The following is a 17,783-nucleotide window of genomic DNA, read 5'->3' as shown; positions in this document are numbered from 1 at the left end:
AAATACCCCTGGTTACTATTTGATGAATATTGCTACAGGGTTTTGTCTATTAGATATATAGATAATTAATACGAGTCTAAGTGATTTTTCAAGTTATTCTTTTTATTGATATAATCACAAAGAATCACGATTATCTTAAAGCCAAATTAAATCGGTTGATGCAGATTACGCTTTGATAGCTCACACACACTGAAAGCATGTACAAGATTTTACAGACTCGATAGTTTACAATCTCACACCACTAAATATTACATTTGTGGACTTATCTATTTATAGAGAGTCTATTAACCATGTAAAGGTTTCTATTACCCGCTGGTTTAAATGATGTTTGTACTCCAGCTGACAATTGATTCAGAAAGAACATGACTCTCCCTTATTCTGAAGCTAATTTAGAAACACCCTAAAAAGGTTGGACATACTATTTGAATAAACAAATAGAAGGTTTGGTGAAATGTCCCGTTCATATTGATTATAAACGTTCCATATTAATTGATTTCGTCGCGAGGTTTTGACCTCTATATGAGATGTTTTTCAAAGACTGCATTCATTTTTAAAACAACCATAACCTTTATTTTATCGATAAAGGTTTAAAAAGCATTACGTAGATTACCAAATAATGATAATCTGAAATATACCGTTTACACACGACCATTACATAATGGTTTACAATAAGAATATATTACATCAAAAATAAGTTTCTTGAATGCAGTTTTTACATAATATCATACAAGCATGAACTCCAAATCTTGTCCTTATTTTAGTATGCAACAGTGGAAACTCTTAATAATAACCTGAGAATAAACATGCTTAAAACGTCAACAAAAATGTTGGTGAGTTATAGGTTTAACCTATATATTATCAAATCATAATAATAGACCACAAGATTTCATATTTCAATATACATCCCATACATAGAGATAAAATTCATTCATATGGTGAACACCTGGTAACCGACATTAACAAGATGCATATAAGAATATCCCCTATCATTTCGAGAAATCCTTCGGACATGATATAAACGAATTCGAAGTACTAAAGCATCCGGTACTTTGGATTGGGTTCGTTAGGCCCAATAGATCTATCTTTAGGATTCGCGCCAATTAGTAGACTGATTTACTAATTCTTAGGTTACCAAGCAAAAGGGGCATATTCGGCTTCGTTCATTCAACCATATAATGTAGTTTCGATTACTTGTGTCTATTTCGTAAAACATTTATAAAAACAGTGCATGTATTCTCAGTCCCAAAAATATATATTGCAAAAGCATTTAAAAATGGAGCAAATGAAACTCACTTTCATAGATTTTTACTTCGTCGGGAGTAAGACTTGGCCACTGGTCGATTCACGAACCTATAACAAATATATTCATATATATATCAAAGTATGTTAAAAATATATTTACAACATTTTTAATACATTTTGATATTTTAAGTTTATTAAGTCGGCTGTCCTCGTTAGTAACCTACAAGTAGTTGTCCATAGTTAGATGTACAGAAATAAATTGATATATATATTATCTTGAATCAATCCACGACCCAGTGTATACACGTCTCAGGCTAGATCACAACTCAAAGTATATATATTTTTGGAATCAACCTCAACCCTGTATAGCTAACTCAAACATTACTGCATATAGAGTGTCTATGGTTGTTCCAAATAATATATATACATGGGTCGATATGATATGTCAAAACATTTGCATACGTGTCTATGGTATTCTAAGATTACATAATATATTAGAATACATGTATAATACAATATAAGTTAGCTAGGATATGATTTGTATAGAATTGTTACAATATTTCCTGTAGCTACAACAATCAAAAAATATCCAATCTTGTTTTACCCATAACTTCTTCGTTTTAAATCCGTTTTGAGTGAATCAAATTGCTATAGTTTCATATTGAACTCTATTTTATGAATCTAAACAGAAAAAGTATAGATTTATAGTTAGAAATATAAGTTACAAGTCATTTTTGTAAGAGGTAGCCATTTCAGTCGAAAGAACGACGTCTTGATGACCATTTTGAAAAACATACTTCCACTTTGAGTTTAACCATGATTTTTAGATATAGTTTCATGTTCATAAGAAAAATCATTTTCCCAGAAGAACAACTTTTAAATCAAAGTGTATCATAGTTTTTAATTATCAAACCCAAAACAGCCCGCGGTGTTACTACGACGGCGTATGTCCGGTTTTACGGTGTTTTTCGTGTTTTCAGGTTTTAAATCATTAAGTTAGCATATCATATAGATATAGAACATGTGTTTAGTTGATTTTAAAATTCAAGTTAGAAGGATTAACTTTTGTTTGCGAACAAGTTTAGAATTAACTAAACTATGTTCTAGTGATTTCAAGTTTAAACCTTCGAATAAGGTAGTTTTATATATAAGAATCGAATGATGATATGAACATCATTACTACCTCAGGTTTTGTGGATAAACCTACTGGAAATGAGAAAAATAGATCTAGCTTCAAAGGATCCTTGGATGGCTTGAAAGTTCTTGAAGTAGAATCATGACACGAAAACAAGTTCAAGTAAGATTATCACTCGAATTAAGATAGTTATAGTTATAGGAATTGAATCAAAGTTTGTATATGAGTATTACCTTGATTTAGAATGATATCCTACTATAAACAACAAGGATTTCTTGAGGTTGGATGATCACTTTACAAGATTGGAAGTGAGCTAGTAAACTTGGAAATATTCTTGATTTTATGAAACTAGAACTTGTAGAATTTATGAAGAACACTTAGAACTTGAAGATGGAACTTGAGAGAGATCAATTAGATGAAGAAAATTGAAGAATGAAAGTGTTTTTAGGTGTTTTTGGTCGTTGGTATATGGATTAGATATAAAGGATATGTAATTTTGTTTTCATGTAAATAAGTCATGAATGATTACTAATATTTTTGTAATTTTATGAGATATTTCATGCTAGTTGCCAAATGATGGTTCCCACATGTGTTAGGTGACTCACATGGGCTGCTAAGAGCTGATCATTGGAGTGTATATACCAATAGTACATACATTTAGAAGCTGTGTATTGTACGAGTACGAATATTGGTGCATACGAGTAGAATTGTTGATGAAACTGAACGAGGATGTAATTGTAAGCATTTTTGTTAAGTAGAAGTATTTTGATAAGTGTCTTGAAGTCTTTCAAAAGTTTATGAATACATATTAAAACACTACTTGTATATATATTTTAACTGAGTCGTTAAGTCATCGTTAGTCGTTACATGTAAATGTTGTTTTGAAACCTTTAGGTTAACGATCTTGTTAAATGTTGTTAACCCATTGTTTATTATATCTAAAGAGATGTTAAATTATTACATTATCATGATATTATGATATATTAATATATCTTAGTATGATATATATACAGTTAAATGTTGTTACAACTATAATCGTTACATATATGTCTCGTTTCGAAATTCTTAAGTTAGTAGTCTTGTTTTTTATATGTAGTTCATTGTTAATATACATAATGACATGTTTACTTATCATTTATCATGATTAAACATAGTGTAACAATATCTTAATATGATTCATATGTAATTAGTAAGACGTTGTTATAACGATAATCGTTATATATATCGTTTCGAGTTTCTTAATTCAATAAACACAATTTTATGTATATAACTCATTGTTAAAATACCTAATGAGATACTTATCATAATATCATGTTAATTATATATATAATCATATATATGTCATCATATAGTTTTTACAAGTTTTAACGTTCGTGAATCACCGGTCAACTTGGGTGGTCAATTGTCTATATGAAACCTATTTCAATTAATCAAGTCTTAACAAGTTTGATTGCTTAACATGTTGGAAACACTTAATCATGTAAATATCAATTTCATTTAATATATATAAACATGGAAAAGTTCGGGTCACTACATTTGGTTCCCATGGCATTGAAAAAGTATACCCACGAACTGCGCGTGTGGTGTACTTCTGCATTCCATTGGTTGTCTTGTAAGGTCACTTGTCAACCGCCGACTGGTGTCCTTTTTTATTCAATTTCGTCTTCGATGTGAGTTAAATAGCACGCTTAATGTAGACAACACAGAAATAATTATGTCTTTGATGAACATAATTCGTCTAAGTGTTCTGTGATGGTTCTTTATCTGCTGGTTTATCTTCTGCTGATTCTTCTATGGTCGTATGTTGGGTAGCATCATCCTTCCGCTGGTTACGAAGAACCCATTATTCTTCAACTATCTTGTGCTGATACTTAAGGCAGCACAATAAACTACTAAGACACAACATAAAATGTTGTTTGCAGACTTAGAACTATCTAAGTAACCATATGTTGATCCCTTCCGGCAAAAGATATAAACTTATTCTTATAGTCTTCAACTTTTTTCTTCACTCTTTCAACATGAATTTACAATCACGATATAACAAACAAGAAAACCAATGGAACCCTTGAATATTGAACCGGAAGTACGCACACCCTCATCAAATGGTAACACTTGTAAAATTTGCGCTTTCAATAAAGGAGGAACATTAGCAACGAAAATTGTACTTTTAGGGAGGCTTGGTGTGAGACCCGAACATCCCTTGAATTCAACCAAAGCATCTCTAATAAAAGGTATTGAATTGAAAGGTGACCTAAATCTAGTGGTTAATACTTAACACTCTCTTCCCGAGTTTTGTACGGAGAGAAAAGAAGTGAAGAGAAGAGGGAAGAAAGAAACAGATTCAAATCTTGCTAATTTGTAAGAAACTCCTAGATAGAAAATTAGACATAATTTTTTTTTTATCGTCCTTCTCTTTTTATCCTTTAAAAATCAAGAACACTAAATTTTTTTATTTGTTTCAATTTTTTTAGCTTTCTTTTCAGATAAAAACTCTCTTCGAAGTATCATAAGAGTTAGGGTGATGATTCGTACACCACTAAAATTATCCGTACACTATTAAATATGCAATACAGTGTTGTACAGTACAACCCACTAAAACATATTTAGTGGTGTATGAATAATTTCATACGGTGACGAATCACTCCCCTGATAGTTATTGACATGTAGGGGGAGACGGTGGGGTTTGACTTTTGAATTCCCTTAGCTATTGACATGTAAGAGTTATACTTTTTTTATATTTTATTTTTTTATATTAATTTTTAATTTTATACGTAGTTTTTTTCTTTAAATAATTTATTTTGTATTATTATCCTTTCATTCTCAAATTTTCAGTTTCTCTTCTTACCCAATATTTTTTTTCTTTTACTTTGTTGTTATTACAACATCAGACTCGACCTTCACTAGCTAATCACTAGTCACTAGTTAAAATACAAAGAAAAAATCATTAACAAAAAAGTTATCTAACCGATATAAATTAAGATTTTAATATAATAAGGCTCGTTAAGATTATCGTTAGATTCTTCTATACTAAATCATCATAAATAAACACAATTTGCGTTGTTATCGTACGCCTCATCATCAGCGCACTTTAACGTTTCTACGAAAAAGACCGACACGTGGAGACCATCTCCAAATATAATTTTGACTTTTAATCATTAAGTTTCAGTTTCAATCGGATTTTATCATTTTCACTCCCCGTTTCAGATTTTTTTTTCTTTCCTCCATCACAGCTGCATAAACATATACATACAAATATATGTATCTATACATACACAACCAAACCTAATCCTTTCTGAATTTAGGTTTTCCTTTATGGAGACGAATTTACATCAACATCAAACCCTAGCTCTTTTATCAAATCTCGAATCGGAGCCTTACGGATCTTGATTTCATCAGTTAGGTTCTGTTTTCATAAATTAGGTTATTTATTATATCAATTTAGATTAGAATTTTGAATAATATTGATATCGGATCTTCGATCGGTTGAATTTTTAATCGGAAAACAAGGTTGATCGGAAAAATGCCGTCGCATGCGGATATAGATAGACAGATTGAACAGTTGATGGAGTGTAAAGCGTTGACCGAATCTGAGGTTAAAATTCTTTGTGATCAAGCTAGGGCTATACTTGTAGAAGAATATAATGTTCAACCGGTTAAGTGTCCGGTGACTGTTTGTGGTGATATTCATGGTCAATTTTATGATCTTATTGAGCTCTTTCGAATAGGTGGAAGTACTCCTGATACTAATTATTTATTCATGGGAGATTATGTTGGTGAGTCAATTATTATTTATTTTTTCCTTTTTTGTGCTCTCCAGATTTGAATTGTGTTCTTAGTATAAATATATATAGAAATAGAAATAGAAATAGAAATATAATGTTTGCTTATTTGAAAGTTGTGGTTATTGATGATATTTTGAAGGTTAAAAATTGAAATGGAAGTTAAAATGAAGTTTGGGATGGTAAATGAGTTTGCTAATGTGTCAAATGATTGCCATATCAGCAGCTTGGTTATTTATGTTAACTGGTGGTAATTTCATGTGTTGATGAATTGATTTGGTTGTTCTATTTTTACTTTTTGTGTATGTGAAGTGTGATTGATTGATTAAGTTTGGTTAACATTGTATTTGATGATATTGGTTGCAGATCGTGGGTATTATTCAGTGGAGACTGTGTCACTTCTAGTGGCGCTTAAAGTTCGTTATAGAGACAGACTTACGATTCTTAGAGGGAATCATGAGAGCCGGCAGATTACTCAAGTGTAAGACTTTTATTTTGTTTGATATATGATGTTATTTGTGAGTCCATAACAAGATTTCGTGTGGGTAAAACTATTTCTATATATGTTAAGTTGAATTATGCTAATATATAATGATTTCTTTTTGTTCTAAATAATACAACGATTACACCCACGTATCATTACTGATAAGCTCTAGTTTTAAAGGTTCCTTTCACTTTTTAATAATGATATAAAAAACAAATGTAGCATGAAAATAAGGCAAGTTAAGACTTAAGAGTTGTGAGATCAAGGTCTAATGATCATGTGAATCTTTTGTGTATATAGGTTCCGAAAATTTTCCGACCAATAAACTTGATGGTTTTCACTAGTTTTGTACTTACTAGGGGTACCATTTGAAGGCATTTGTAGGGTATCGTAAATTTTGGGTTCATTTATTCTTTTGCGCACATAATATCTATTATACAGATCAATTCTGATATTTTTTCTAGACATCACTAATCTATCATCTGTGAAGGCTTTTTAAAATGTTGCATAACATTTTATTCAATAAATTGCTGCAATAGTTGCTTTTTAGAGGGTAACATGATTTTGGTATATCGCTTGGTGCATTAAATGCCAACGTCTCTGTTTTGCTGATGTACGGAAAAATTCATACACTCTTATTTAAAGGATGTACCGTTTATCTAAAAAGTAGATTACAGGTGTTTTACCAACCAATTAAAGTTAGGATGTACAAGGTTTGTAGTTAATAGGGCTACTCATTACTCTTACGATCCACTTCAGCCAATTTAGTATTAGCAATTCAGTAATTGTTACCTTTTAGTTATTCTTCGGCGTATGCACGTCATATGGAACATACAGACTGACATAAAGATCAACATCCTCATTTAATCATTATAAATATCCTAATACATGTATGTACAACAAAAGGATTCTTTGACTTTAAGGTCATGACTAGGATTCTATAACTCTACAATCTAGAGGTCACGATAACGATCCATGAATGTATAAATTTTTAAAATATAGAATGTCGAGTAAAACACGATATATAAATTCTTTTTATATTCTTCTTGAATCTAAGAAAAAAGTAGTACTATAATAGCATATATCATCTAACAATTAATGAGGTATTACAAATAGAGTTTGTGCTATTCTTTATTCATGCAACTATTTTAGGAACAATCATGATACTATATTCATATTGTTATTATTACTCATTCACACGGAATTTTTTATACGGTAGTGATGAGACTAACAAAAGCATGAACAATGGAAATATGAAGTCTAGTTGCTTGAAAAGTTATGTTATCTGATTTATAAAAACGAATAATGTACATCTATATGATTATTAATTAAAATTGCCATTCTTAGTTGATAAAGGAATTAAATAGCATACATGCTCCTATATTAAGGGTGTTTCTCATTTTTACAAATTTTACGTAATCCATCCTAAACGCAGTGTTGACCTGAGAATAGAATCTGCATGATTATGTGGTTCGATAATGTCACCCTGTTTTTTTACGTATTCCTGCATGTTTAACCTAAGCATCATAATAAATTTGATAGCCATGTACGTAGATTACCTGAAGTTTGTTTTATGTTTGTGCATATCATTTCATGTATCTGCACATAAAATGAGCGGGTTGGGCAGGATCATAATTGGGCTAAATTGATCCTAGTCAAAATGGATGACACATATGTGCTCTTGTCAAACCGAGTAGCTTTATTGTACAGAAAAACTGGTCTACTTACTTGCCAATACATGTTGGTCTTTTTTATATTTTATTTTTCTTTTAATATTTAACCCGTTTTGCCCGTTATTTATTAAATACAACCCGTATTGACCCTTTTTTGTAAAAATGATTTATCGGCTGAAACTGCTACCTCAAACTGTAATAATCACTTTTATGGTATTCATGATGAGTTCTGTGTTCTATTCTAGCCTTTACTCTTTCTTTCTGTAATCCTTTTTATTAATTGCCCTTTATCTTCAACTCAGGTATGGTTTCTATGATGAATGTTTGAGAAAGTATGGGAACGCAAATGTTTGGAAGTATTTCACCGACCTTTTTGATTACCTTCCTCTTACAGCACTTATTGAAAGTCAGGTTAGAACTCTGTATTTATATTAATTACCGTTGATTACTTTTGTGCATATTAATCTAATCACAATCATATTTAGTTGATTACTTGATATGTCTTAGATCTTTTGCTTGCATGGAGGACTTTCCCCATCGTTGGACACACTAGACAATATTCGATCCTTGGACCGTATTCAGGAGGTACGTGATCTTGCGTTCTTTTAAGTAACTTAAAAATTATTGTAGTTGAAAAGACACGTATTTCTAGTACATGTTACATTAGTTTAAAAAAGCATATTTAATGCGCCCGTAAGCGCTAATAGGCTATAGGTTTAGCGATGGTCAATCGCACGTTGCTACTAAAGGACATGTTTATATTAATGTATAGGGGAGAGGAATATTTGGATCTTTCCCCGTCTGATTTAACATCATTTTATAATTAAGACCAACACCAAATGGTGAAACATATTTTTAAATTTTTGGCATTTTCAAAAACGTCAAATTGTGTTAAAATAAGGTTTGGACTTTGGACGATATGCTCTAAGTGTTGATTATTTGCCAATTTTATTTGATGCATGATTAAGTCAAAAAGTAATTTGATTTGATCAGTTAATTCTGATAAAATCAAGCTGTCTTATATTGCTCATTAATGGTGGGTATTTACAAAGTTTTCAAGCTTTTGTCAGACAGTTAGAGAGTAAGACCCAGGGGCCAAAGAAATATCTATTCTTTTTTGTATTAAAGATATTTCAGCATGCGTTTATTGTGTTGTTTCTTCTGTAAGTTAGGTTCCGTTTGTTGAAGCCTGCGTAGCATTGTAATAGAGGGCAGGTTGCATAACAAGTCAAAATGGGCAATATTTTTCTCATGGGTCAAAATGGGCTGTGTCGACCCGCAAACCCGTTTTGGCCGTCTTCTTAAAAAGCTTTTCCAAAAAAACTATATACTAGATATGATAACATAACTATGTCGGTACTTCAATAATCTGAATATTGTTAAGCAATAAGAAACATGCATTAAAATTGCACGATGGGTTAGCTTGGCTTGTCGGCATTGTTAAGCTTTACCGTTTGAGATTAAGAGTTGCCTAATTTTGCGAAGTTGATCACACTTGAATGGGTTGAAATTACCAACCTCAGTCTGCTTTGTGTTGAAGATGATGCTATTTTTATTTTTTTATAAATAGAATTTGCTTAACGGCTATTTTAATTAGGTCCCTCATGAAGGACCAATGTGCGACCTGTTATGGTCCGACCCAGATGACAGGTGCGGGTGGGGAATCTCTCCTCGTGGGGCCGGCTATACATTTGGACAAGATATCGCGAGCCAGTTTAACCATACTAATGGACTCAGTCTCATCTCAAGAGCTCACCAACTTGTCATGGAAGGTTACAATTGGGCCCAGGTTTGTAAACCTCTATAATTATCTGAAAAACACACCTTTTATTCTCTTCCTAATTAAATTTTATATTATTTATATTGTTGATGAATTATTTATCAGCCTTATTCGTCTTGGCACTTCCAATTTGTGGGGCCATTTGTATAATGTGAGTAAGATAAAGACGGTGATTTGTCTTATAAATATTCATGATATAAAAAGATATGAAGATGGAACCCACACAACATGAAAAGAAGAATCTGGAACAATGGAAGAAACTGTTGTACACAAATGATATCTCTTGATCCATTCTTTGTTTGTACTCAAATTTTTCAGGAAAAGAACGTTGTGACGGTATTTAGCGCGCCAAACTACTGCTACCGATGTGGAAATATGGCTGCGATTCTGGAAATAGGAGAGAACATGGAGCAGAACTTTCTTCAATTTGATCCAGCCCCGAAGCAGATCGAGCCAGACACCACCCGCAAGACTCCAGATTATTTTCTATAAATAGAATTGATTGATTGATTACTGCATCATCAATATTTGTAATTCTCATCACTTGTTCTTCCTTGTAAAGCAGCTGGTGATGTAAGGGTACTAAAAGTCTTCTACTCTTCTTATATTTCAATTTTTATTTTTTATATTTTTGTACTTTGTATATGATGTTCTTGGAAGGATAATGCAGGCAGTAATAACATCGTATATTGTGCTTCCTTTTTTCTCATATTTTTTTTTTTTTTTTTTTTTTTTAAATTTCCGAAAGGCAAACATTTTATAGCACGAGAAAAAAGTGGTACAACACGAGAATAACGCCCATTACAATGATTTGGGCACTAAGGAGAACTCGAAAAACATGTTGCAAAGGCAAAAAACACAAACCAAAAATACAAATTTATCATACAATATTGAAGTGGATTTGATAGCCATTGCAACCATTCAAACGTTTTATGCTTGCACCGCGAGGAGATCCAATCAAAGGAGAGTAATTGTATTTCCATTAAACCCCCCGGCCCATTCCAACACGAATTTGTGAAAACTTTCCGATTGCGATTTTTTCAAATTAGATAATCACACGTCCACTCGAGAGCTTGCCAAATTATGATCCTATGTACGAGAGTGATCGATTGTTTTTTTTCCTCGAAACGCCTCGTTGATGCTAAAGTTTGTAAACGAACCCAAACCCCGCCACTTATAAACCCTTTCCCAAATTTCCATCGAATGCCGGCAAAAGATCAAAGAATGGTCGATTGTCTCCACGTCGTCGTCACATAGAGGACATCTAACCGTATCCAAGTCAATCCCTCTTTTGTCAAGTTCGGTACGAACCGGGATACGGCGCTTCAATACCCTCCATATGAAGATTTCTACTTTTGAAGGAACCAAATTATTTTTTAGTGTAGCATCCCTCGAACCATTAAATGAAAGTAGTTTCTCGTCAATTAGCTTAGTGGGTGCCCTTGTAGTGAATAATCCATTATTCGCTAACCGCCATTACCAAGTATCGGTAGTCTGATCTTTTTTCTGAAACCGTCAAGTAGTGTCGTTAATGTATCAAGTTCACCTCGTGTTCTCCCGCTAATTTCTCGATGCCAATTCCATGTTGCCTCCCAACCATTATCTGTCCATTGCAGCCTGTCACATACGTGCACGCCTTGAGCCTGCTCGAGCCTAAATAAACGCGTGAATCTGTCTTTTAGTGGTACCTCGCATAACCAGGGTTCTGTCCAAAATTGCGTACTCGAGCCGTCACCAATCTGTTTGAAGAACGAATGCTCGAAGTTGATTCCTGTCTTTTCAATATCCGAACCTGCACGTAAGATGTTGAGCCATACGCCACTCTTTCCCTTTGACCCAAGAAGGCCCAAAGGAAGAAGTAGCCCGTTAGCACCATGAATACTTTTAATAATTGTAGCCCAAAGTGAATTGAGTTCCAATTTAGCCATTCAAAACCATTTACCCAATAAAACAAGATTTTTTGCTCTTAAAGATCTAATGTTGAGACCACCTTCACCATAAAGTAAAAGTGAGTCTTCCCATTTGACCCAAAAAATTTTCGAATTTTCACCCGACCCACCCCTAAAGAAAGTTTTTCGAATACACTCGAGGGATTTTAATACACTCAAAGGCGCACGAAAGAGTGAGAAGTAATATAGTGGGAGACTATTAAGGACCGACTTATTAACGTTAACCTTCCACCAAAAGAAATCATTTTTGCCTTTCAATTTGCAAGTCGCGAGTTAAATTTCTCGATCACCGGTTTCCAACTATCCACCCGATTCATGTTCCGGCCTATAGGTAATCCGAGATAGGTAAACGACAAATCACAACCTCTACATCCTACCCGGTGTGCCACAATATCAATTTCGGTTGAAGAGACCCCGAGTCCAAAGATAACACTTTTGTTGAAGTTAATTTTAAGTCCCGAAACCTTTCCAAAGCAATTTAGCAACTTCATCAAATTACAAAAATTTTGTCTATTCCACTCGCCAAGAAAGATGGTATCATCCGCGTATTGAAGATGCGAGATTACCACTTTATCCGCACCAATTTCAACCCCTTTATATAGACCAACACTAATCGCCTTCTTAGTAAGCAAGTTCAATCCTTCCGCCGCTAAGATGAAGAGAAAAGGCAACAAGGGATCACATTGTCTAACTCCACGTTCAATTTTGAATTCATGTGTCGAAGCACCATTGACAAGAATGGAAATAGATGCCGATTTTAAACATGCGAGAATACACTTTCTCCACCTTTCACCGAAACCCATCCGTCTCATAATTTCAAGCAAAAAAGTCCCAACTTAGGCTATCGAAGGCCTTCTCGAAATCTACTTTGAAAATAAGGCTTTTTTTCTTGCACCTATTAAGAAAATCAATCGCTTCATTCGCTATAAGTGCACCATCAAGAATATACCTTCATTTGATGAAGGCATTTTGTTCACATCCAATTAAGTTCAGGACCACCTTACGAAGACGAATGGAAAGCACCTTTGCAAGAATTTTATAGTAGCACCCGATCAAACTAATGGGACGAAAATCATTTAACCCCACCGGATCCGCAACTTTCGGAATAAGAGTGATAAAAGATGAGTTATGTGATGCCCCGTACAAAATCAATGTGTACAGATCATCAACAACAGGTCCATTACACGGTTACAACACTATATGCTGTTTTAAAACAAGTTTTGCATTCATGAAAAGATAACGTTTTTACCAACGTCAAATGTTTTACAAAAGATAACGTGCTTCTACGAATAGAAAACATTAACATAAGTACGTGACACTAAGGTCATTACAAAACCATAGTTCGAAAATAACATAAGTTGTGAATGCAAGATAAAAGTTCCATGATTGAGACATTTCTAAATAATGCAGCGGAAGTCTAACACAGCGAGTCTATAACAGCGGAAGCAACAACGTCTAAGCACCTGAGAAATAACATGCTTTAAAATGTCAACACGAATGTTGGTGAGCTATAGTTTTATTGTAATCAACAATGTAATGTGGACCACGAGATTTCGTATCAAAACAATATGAAAAGTATATGCTTAACCGTGGGCACTTGGTAACTAACTTAACGTAAAATAATATATCACCCCCTAAAAGTACACTTGGCGAGTGCGTTAAAAGATACGAAGTATTAAACACCCGTTAAATGCTAGCGCGACTAGCCCGAGTGGGGATGTCAAACCCTATGGATCCATATCTAAAATTCGCGTTCACTGGTTCATAAATCAATGACTAAACGTTACCGAGCTAAGGGGAGAATTTATGCCGTTATATCACCCACACATATATAAAGTTAAAGTACTCGTGTCTAGTATGTAAAACATAAAAAGCGCATGTATTCTCAGTCCCAAAAATAGTTAAAGTAAAAAGGGAGCTATAACTCACAGTGAATGTGCGGTAAAGTCGATACGAAAAAGTAAGCAAGTAGTAAGTCGGTCCGAAAGGTCCTCAACGTAAGAGAAAAGGTCACTAAGTCAGTAAATCGTCCCCAAAAGTTTAAAAGTAAATAAGTTAAGTCTTACGTATCATCATCATCATCATACGTAAAAGATAAAGTAAGTTTTTAACAAGAATAGAGATCGAAACAAATGGTTGAATTCGGACAGCTGCTACGACCTCTATACAAACTGTAATGACGCGCGGCCAGTGGCCAAGGCTCCGTATGTGAGTCCTTTTACCGTTTTCCAATTTTCAGATCATAACTCGATGTCGTTTGACCGTGGCGACGGTGCAAGCGCGAGTATGTCAGAAATTTTAGCACGTCGTTACGGAGGCGTAGTGATTTTCGGAAGGCTATAAATCCTAAACTGTATATCGGATTTAGGCGAGTCTTAAATGAAAAGTCATCTAATCAAATCGAAATATCTGGAAATCAACTTTTTAGAAGTCTCAGGAGTTTGATCAGACCCCAAAAAACAGAAAACAAGTGCTCCGGTGGGTTTCTTGGTGTTTGATGCTCATCGCGGTTCTCATCCTTGATGCGTATAAGCCTCAAGTTTACAACTCTTGAAGTTTTAGCATCACTTTAACCAAGGTTTAACTATCAACACACAATATCAAGACTAAGAAAAGAAATACAACTCATTTGAGAGTTTGAGCAAGATGATGAACCAAAGTTACATCAAGTTCTTAGTTTCGACACAAGTACAAGTTCTATTAAGCTATAAACTTTGATTCAAACTAAATAAGCAAGACCTTAAGTTATAGAACTTAGATCTTAGCTAAATATTGAAGACCTTAGGCTAAAAAATCTAGATCTTATGTTCTTGGTGAAACCCTAAGTTATAGAACTTAGACTTTCAACTTTTACAAAACCTTAAGTTATAAAACTTAGATTTTTGCAAAGTAAAATGAATGTAAGCTTATGAGCTTTTGTTTAAACAAGTTAGATGACCATAAGTTACATAACTTAGATCAAACATAATAATGAAACCTTAAGATAGAAAGCTTGAATTTCTTAACAATACTTATGAGATTTCAAGCTAGTAAGCTTGTATCTTTTGTTTAATGAAAACACAAGTTACAAATTAAAGTACAACAAATTAAAGGAGATAATAAGTTAATGAACTTGATCTTTTAATGAACTTTTTGTAGAAATCTCAAGCTAGAAAGCTTGGATTTCTAATGTTCTTGAAGATCTTTAAAGTAAAAAATTAGATCTACAAGTTACATGAAGATCATAAACATAAGTTTTGATCTTTTAACATAAATAAAGAGATCTTAAGTTATAAAACTTAGATCTAACAAGGTGTAGTGACCCGAACTTTTCCATGTTTATTTATATTAATTGAATTTGATAATTACATGATTAAGTGTTTTCAACATGTTAAGCAATCAAACTTGTTAAGACGTGATTAATTGAAATAGGTTTCATATAGACAATTGACCACCCAAGTTGACAGGTGATTCACGAACGTTAAAACTTGTAAAAACTATATGATGACATATATATGGTTACATATATAGTTAACATGATATTATGATAAGTAATTATCTCATTAGGTATTTTAACAATGAGTTATATACATAAAATTGAGTTTATTGAATTAAGAAACTCAAAACGATATATATAACGATTATCGTTATAACAACGTCTTACTAAATACATATGAATTATATTAAGATATTGATACACTATGTTTAATCATTATAAATGATAAGTAAACATGTTATTAAGTGTATTAACAATGAACTACATATGTAAAAACAAGACTACTAACTTAATGATTTCGAAACGAGACATATATGTAACGATTATCGTTGTAACAACATTTAACTGTATATATATCATACTAAGATATATTAATATATCATAATATCATGATAATGTAATAATTTAACATCTCTTTAGATATAATAAACAATGGGTTAACAACATTTAACAAGATCGTTAACCTAAAGGTTTCAAAACAACATTTACATGTAACGACTAATGATGACTTAACGACTCAGTTAAAATATATATGAAAGGATCCGTTCATAAATTATAAACGATTCACAATAGTTGATTACATCGCGGGGTATTTGACCTCTATATGATACATTTTACAAACATTGCATTCGTTTTTAAAAGACAAACTTTCTTTACAACGAAAGTTGACGGCATGCACACCATTTCATAATATATCCAACTATAATTGGCTTAATAATAATCTTGATGAACTCAATGACTCGAATGCAACATCTTTCAAAATATGCCATGAATGACTCCAAGTAATATCCTTAAAATGAGCTAATGCACAGCGGAAGATTTCTTTAATACCTGAGAATAAACATGCTTTAAAGTGTCAACCAAAAGGTTGGTGAGTTCATAGGTTTATCATAACAATCATTTCAATATATTAATAGACCACAAGATTTTCGTTTATAAATATATGTACACTCGCAAGTGTATAAAAGTATTCTATAAGTTGTAGGCACCCGGTAACAAGCCTTAACGTTCATGTTTTACCCTCTGAAGTACACCAGATCAGGTGTGTTTAAAATAACCTCGAAGTACTAAAGCATCCCATAGTCAGGATGGGGTTTGTCAGGCCCAATAGATCTATCTTTAGGATTCGCGCCTACCGTACATAGACAAGTAGTTTAATGTTACCAAGCTAAGGGTATATTTCTGGTTTAAACCCACGTAGAATTAGTTTTAGTACTTGTGCCTATTTCGTAAAACATTTATAAAAACAGCGCATGTATTCTCAGTCCCAAAAATATATATAAAAGGGAGCAAATGAAACTCACAATACTGTATTTCGTAGTAAAAATACATATAACGTCATTTAATAAGTGCAAGGTTGGCCTCGGATTCACGAACGTATCAATATTGAGATTCAATATTGCAGGAAAGTACGTAGACGCAACGGAGATGATAAACACTAGATTGACCTCACGAGCATACCCATGAACCATACCCATCACCTCCATATCTATAACCCATAATTTCCTTAGCTTCGACTCATTCAAAAAAACTATTTTGAAATCACTCGGACAGCACTCCGTCGTAATATTTTATGTATACTAATAATATCTTGAAATAATACAGAGCAAATATATATATATATATATATATATATATATATATATATATATATATATATATATATATATATATATATATATATATATATATATATATATATATATATATATATATATATATATATATATATATAAATCAATTGAGAGAGTTTAGAGAAATATATTTTCAAGTTTCTATAAAATAATGAAACCTATTGAATTCTATTTATAATAGATTTTTGAATTATAAAAGTGAATTATTAAAGTATGAATTATTAAAGTGAATTATTAAAGTATGAATTATTACAGTGAATTATTAAAGTATGAATTATTAAAGTATGAATTATTAAAGTGAATTTTTAAAGTATGAATTATTAAAGTGAATTATTAAAGTTAAAGTAAAGTAAAAGTAAAGTAAAGGTAAAGTTAAAGTATAGTAAAAGTATAAAAAACTATGTATGTATAATACGCGTATAAATATATATAATATTAATTTAAATCATTATATATATTTAATGAAATAAAATATAAATATCGTTATATTTATTATACTGGTTAAGTAATGAGTTGTCAAAAGTAATTCTAGATATCTATAAAAGTTATATACGTTTTAATAATAAAGTTCTTTTTAAACTGAAAACGTCTTTGTACGTTTGAAAATAGATTAAAAGAATATTATGGAAACC

At 32.3% G+C, this 17,783-nt stretch overlaps 1 protein-coding gene across 1 annotated transcript; it reads left to right on the top strand.

Annotated features, from left to right (window-relative positions):
- Positions 1-5,557: 5,557 nt before the first annotated feature.
- LOC139897677 (serine/threonine-protein phosphatase PP2A-2 catalytic subunit) lies at positions 5,558-10,789 on the top strand. Its single transcript, XM_071880370.1, has 6 exons — positions 5,558-6,150; positions 6,523-6,637; positions 8,616-8,724; positions 8,821-8,898; positions 9,911-10,102; positions 10,412-10,789. The coding sequence occupies exons 1-6, from the start codon at positions 5,898-5,900 to the stop codon at positions 10,583-10,585; spliced, it is 921 nt and encodes a 306-aa protein (XP_071736471.1). The 5' UTR covers positions 5,558-5,897; the 3' UTR covers positions 10,586-10,789.
- The last annotated feature ends 6,994 nt before the right edge of the window (positions 10,790-17,783 follow it).

This window comes from Rutidosis leptorrhynchoides, chromosome 3 (genome assembly GCF_046630445.1).
Source record: "Rutidosis leptorrhynchoides isolate AG116_Rl617_1_P2 chromosome 3, CSIRO_AGI_Rlap_v1, whole genome shotgun sequence".
NCBI classification, from domain to species: domain Eukaryota; kingdom Viridiplantae; phylum Streptophyta; class Magnoliopsida; order Asterales; family Asteraceae; genus Rutidosis; species Rutidosis leptorrhynchoides.
This window is presented reverse-complemented; position numbering and strand designations above follow the sequence as displayed.

What these genes read in the sequence shown, in the direction of transcription:
- LOC139897677 (XM_071880370.1), top strand. Translation starts at nt 5,898, where the DNA reads ATGCCGTCGCATGCGGATATAGATAGACAGATTGAACAGTTGATGGAG. An exon ending in AGCCGGCAGATTACTCAAGT is followed by an intron (nt 6,638 to 8,615) that starts GTAAGACTTTTA and finishes TCTTCAACTCAG; the next exon opens with GTATGGTTTCTATGATGAAT. An exon ending in CAGCACTTATTGAAAGTCAG is followed by an intron (nt 8,725 to 8,820) that starts GTTAGAACTCTG and finishes GATATGTCTTAG; the next exon opens with ATCTTTTGCTTGCATGGAGG.